The 3,505-nt window shown below is 46.9% G+C and overlaps 1 protein-coding gene across 1 annotated transcript; it reads left to right on the top strand.

The window, feature by feature from the left end:
- Nucleotides 1–456: 456 nt before the first annotated feature.
- LOC120691767 (transcription factor ILI7-like) lies at nt 457–1,308 on the top strand. The gene is made up of 2 exons (XM_039974955.1): nt 457–766; nt 896–1,308. The coding sequence occupies exons 1-2, from the start codon at nt 632–634 to the stop codon at nt 1,046–1,048; spliced, it is 288 nt and encodes a 95-aa protein (XP_039830889.1). The 5' UTR covers nt 457–631; the 3' UTR covers nt 1,049–1,308.
- The last annotated feature ends 2,197 nt before the right edge of the window (nt 1,309–3,505 follow it).

The following is a 3,505-nucleotide window of genomic DNA, read 5'->3' as shown; positions in this document are numbered from 1 at the left end:
CTATCAACGCTGCCAACGCCCCAAACCTGACCACATTCCTTGTAAAAAAAACTGACCATTCAGAGCAGTTGTGCTCTCGCCCTAGCTTCCCCATTAATCTGGTGTCAGCAGGAAGCCACCAGCAGCAGGTGAATGGAAGACGACGGCCGGCCGCACTGTGACGCTGCGGCGCCCCTCACTGGCGGAGCTTGATTGAAGAAATCGGAAGAATGAGGGGCCAACCTTATGCTACAGTGATGAATAGTATCAATATTACTGTTCATATAGTGCAAAATTTGCAAAGCCAGGGAGGGCCATGGGCCCCTTAGCCCTTGTGAAGCTCCGCCACTGGCGCCGCTATCTTAGACCTTACTGTTGTTCCAGTGCTGTCTCTCGCGAGGTTTCTCTGCAGCCACCACGGCGCGCGCGCGCCTCCCTCTATTTAACTCCCCGGCACCCTGCCTGTGCCCATTCCAACCTCCCATATGCATCTAGGGCCATCACCGTCGCTTCGATCATCTATACTCCTGTTGCCTTGCTAGCTAGCTCCACTGCTACTTGCCTCCTCGATCCCGAGCGCACACGAGCCTTTTGCAGGCATCCACGGGCACGCATTGCGGGAGCATTACATTGCCGACGGGCAGGATCTCGGATGTCGAGCCGGCGGTCGCAGTCGAGGTCGTCGTCTTCCGGCGGCGCGTTGCGGATCAGCGACGAGCAGATCAGCGACCTCGTCGCCAAGCTGCAGGCGCTCCTCCCCGAGGCCCGCCTCCGGAGCAACGACAGGGTATGTATATGTTCTACGCACGTAATAATCCTGGTGGCCCGCTAGGATGCTGAATGAACAATGGTGGTGGTGAGCTAGCCAGGATGGACATGGACGGCGACACTTATTAGGTTGTGTGTGTGTGTGCAGGTGCCGTCGGCGAGGGTGCTGCAGGAGACGTGCAGCTACATCCGGAGCCTGCACCGGGAGGTCGACGACCTCAGCGACCGCCTCTCCGAGCTGCTCGCCACCACAGACGTCAGCACCGCGCAGGCCGCCGTCATCCGCAGCCTCCTCATGTAGCCGCCGGCGGGCAATCAGGCCACCCGGCAGCTAGCCATCGGAAGTTAATTTGTAGATTATATTAGGGACACAAAGAGATAATGTTTTTGGTTAATTAAGATCACCGGCTAAGTTAATAAGTCTTTTCTTTTACTAGAGTCAGTTAAATAATTGAATTTACTACTACCTACTACTATATATATGTATGTAACCTGGACCATCAGTGCTTTTGCCGTGAAATTTTGCGATTGCGAGTGCCAGATGGAGCCACTCAAGAGTCATCACACATGCTGTTGCCGTGTGTTGTGATAACGTGACTGTCTGTCTTTTCTCAAGAAAAGATTCCTGTATTTTGTCTTGTTTTCTCTTGCAAGTTGCAACTGCAGAGATCGAGTGTGTTGCTTTTTTTTTTATCCTTCAGCAACTCTAGGGAGTTTGTTATATATACAAGTGGTGGGGTTTGTTTTTGAGAAAGACACTCAAGGATTGCATATTTATTAATAAACAGTAGCCAGTGCAAAAGGACAACTTGACACTAAACGACATCTAAAAAAGTAAAATTAGGATCATTAAATATTCACGTAACTCCTACTACCACAAAGATTGTTCATTTAAAAACTTCAAACATATTACTATTAGTGGAAAATAATTATGTTACCACTTATTAACTATAGAGTTTGTGATTAAAGATCGTGTTGTTTATTCGATTCCCCCAGATCCTCAATAAATGCAAATGCATTGGACAAGAAAATTAAACATCAACTTAAACATTTGATTGGCTTCATGTCCTTCTCAATGCAATTCTTTCTTGGTATTTTATATTGCTTTAACTAGATTAACTTTACTACAATCTAAACGCACGGTTTTTGCTGGACAAAATTTGAAGGCTAAATGAATAGTCTTTGCGGGACGGAGTGAGTATGTGACAAACAATAATCCCTTTTCCATAAACAAGGGTCAGTGCTAGTGATGTGATACTTAAGCTGATCTCATCAAGGCCAGTCATGTACAAACATACTATTACAAACTGGTAGGCCCTATGGCCAATGTTCAGACTTGGAAAAGAACAGTGTATTGGTACTGTGCTCTATGGCCCTGTGCTCCAGAGGTGGGCACTGTGTTGACAGCCCTTGGTATATATATTAGGATATAATGTACTGACTCAATTCTAGGTATTTCTAGGGATCCATGGAGCACAAGCTCTCAGTGACCACTGACCACCTACGGTGCAATGCACATAAAGTGAAATATCCTTCAGGTGCCGACAGACACTATGCCTCCGGATCAGGTTGCAGGGTATAATTAACAGTGGGGAAAATTGGATTCATACCATTAAAAGATCCAAAGTTTAGAAACATACAAAAAAATCTAGCATTAGAAAAAAAGCATAAAAAGATTGCTCAGCTGCTGGTATCTACCATTTCCATAAAGTCCGCATTATAAACAATAACGCATTATAAAAAATAGCAAAAGGAAGCAGCGCCCCCACAAGGCAAGGGGCCGGATTTCGGCGGACCATTCACGCGTACGTCATGCGCCCGAGCAAGCGCGTGCGTGTGGATCTCCCCTTCTCTCCCCACACATATAGCTTGGAGAGGTGAATACAACCTCCATATTTAAGTTGGTCATATTCCACTTCAACTAGCAAGGTGAGACTAAAGGTTTGCACACTAGCTCACTTCCTCATGCACTATAGGCCTTTGAGATTTATTTGGAATTTCTGAAATTGTTCATGGGCCTAGCCCAAATTCCATCAGTGCCTCTGCCGCTGCCGCCTCCTCCGAGGAGGCCGGTTGCAGACGCGCGAGTAGCGCGGTCGTGGAAGTCTCCGGTTAGGAGCCCACCCGCCCAGGTTTGATCCCCGGCTGGGACGTTCCTGGGTGCTGCACCGGGGTTTAATCCCCAAGCCTTTTTCGGGAGCCTCAAGCGCCTATGGACCACATTGTGATGATATGCCCGTCAACTTGCACCTCTAGAAGGCGTGTGTGTATGGGTTGTAGTGTCGGATTAGTTAGGGAGTGTGTGTGTTTAGATAGAGAGTGAGTTCAGGTACTACCGCTTGTACCTAGCTTGAGGCACTTAAAAAAAAACTTCTTAAGGAGGTCACCTGTATCGCCGAGCTCAAGCAGCAGCTCGCTGCCCATGCAGCGAGGACGCTGAGAATGCGCCAAGGAGACTGCCCATCCCATCAAACTCGAGTAGCAACTTATCATCGCCGTCAAGTTGAAGAGCATATGCATATCTCGGTCAACAGCCTCGACCCATGGAGATGCTGCTCTGCCTGCCGTCTGTTTTTGGGGATAAGATTAATGTAACAGCCCAAAATCTTATATAAATAAAAATTGTTTGAATTCAAAATTTGTTTTTAAAAATATAATTTTAAGACTGTTGAGCTCATCTTCCTTTGCATGAAAAATTCCTTCCAAACTTAAGTTATCTAATTTTTTTTCTAACAACCATCATCAAATCATTTTATTC

The sequence above is a fragment of the Panicum virgatum genome, chromosome 9N (assembly GCF_016808335.1).
Source record: "Panicum virgatum strain AP13 chromosome 9N, P.virgatum_v5, whole genome shotgun sequence".
Lineage (NCBI taxonomy): Eukaryota > Viridiplantae > Streptophyta > Magnoliopsida > Poales > Poaceae > Panicum > Panicum virgatum.
This window is presented reverse-complemented; position numbering and strand designations above follow the sequence as displayed.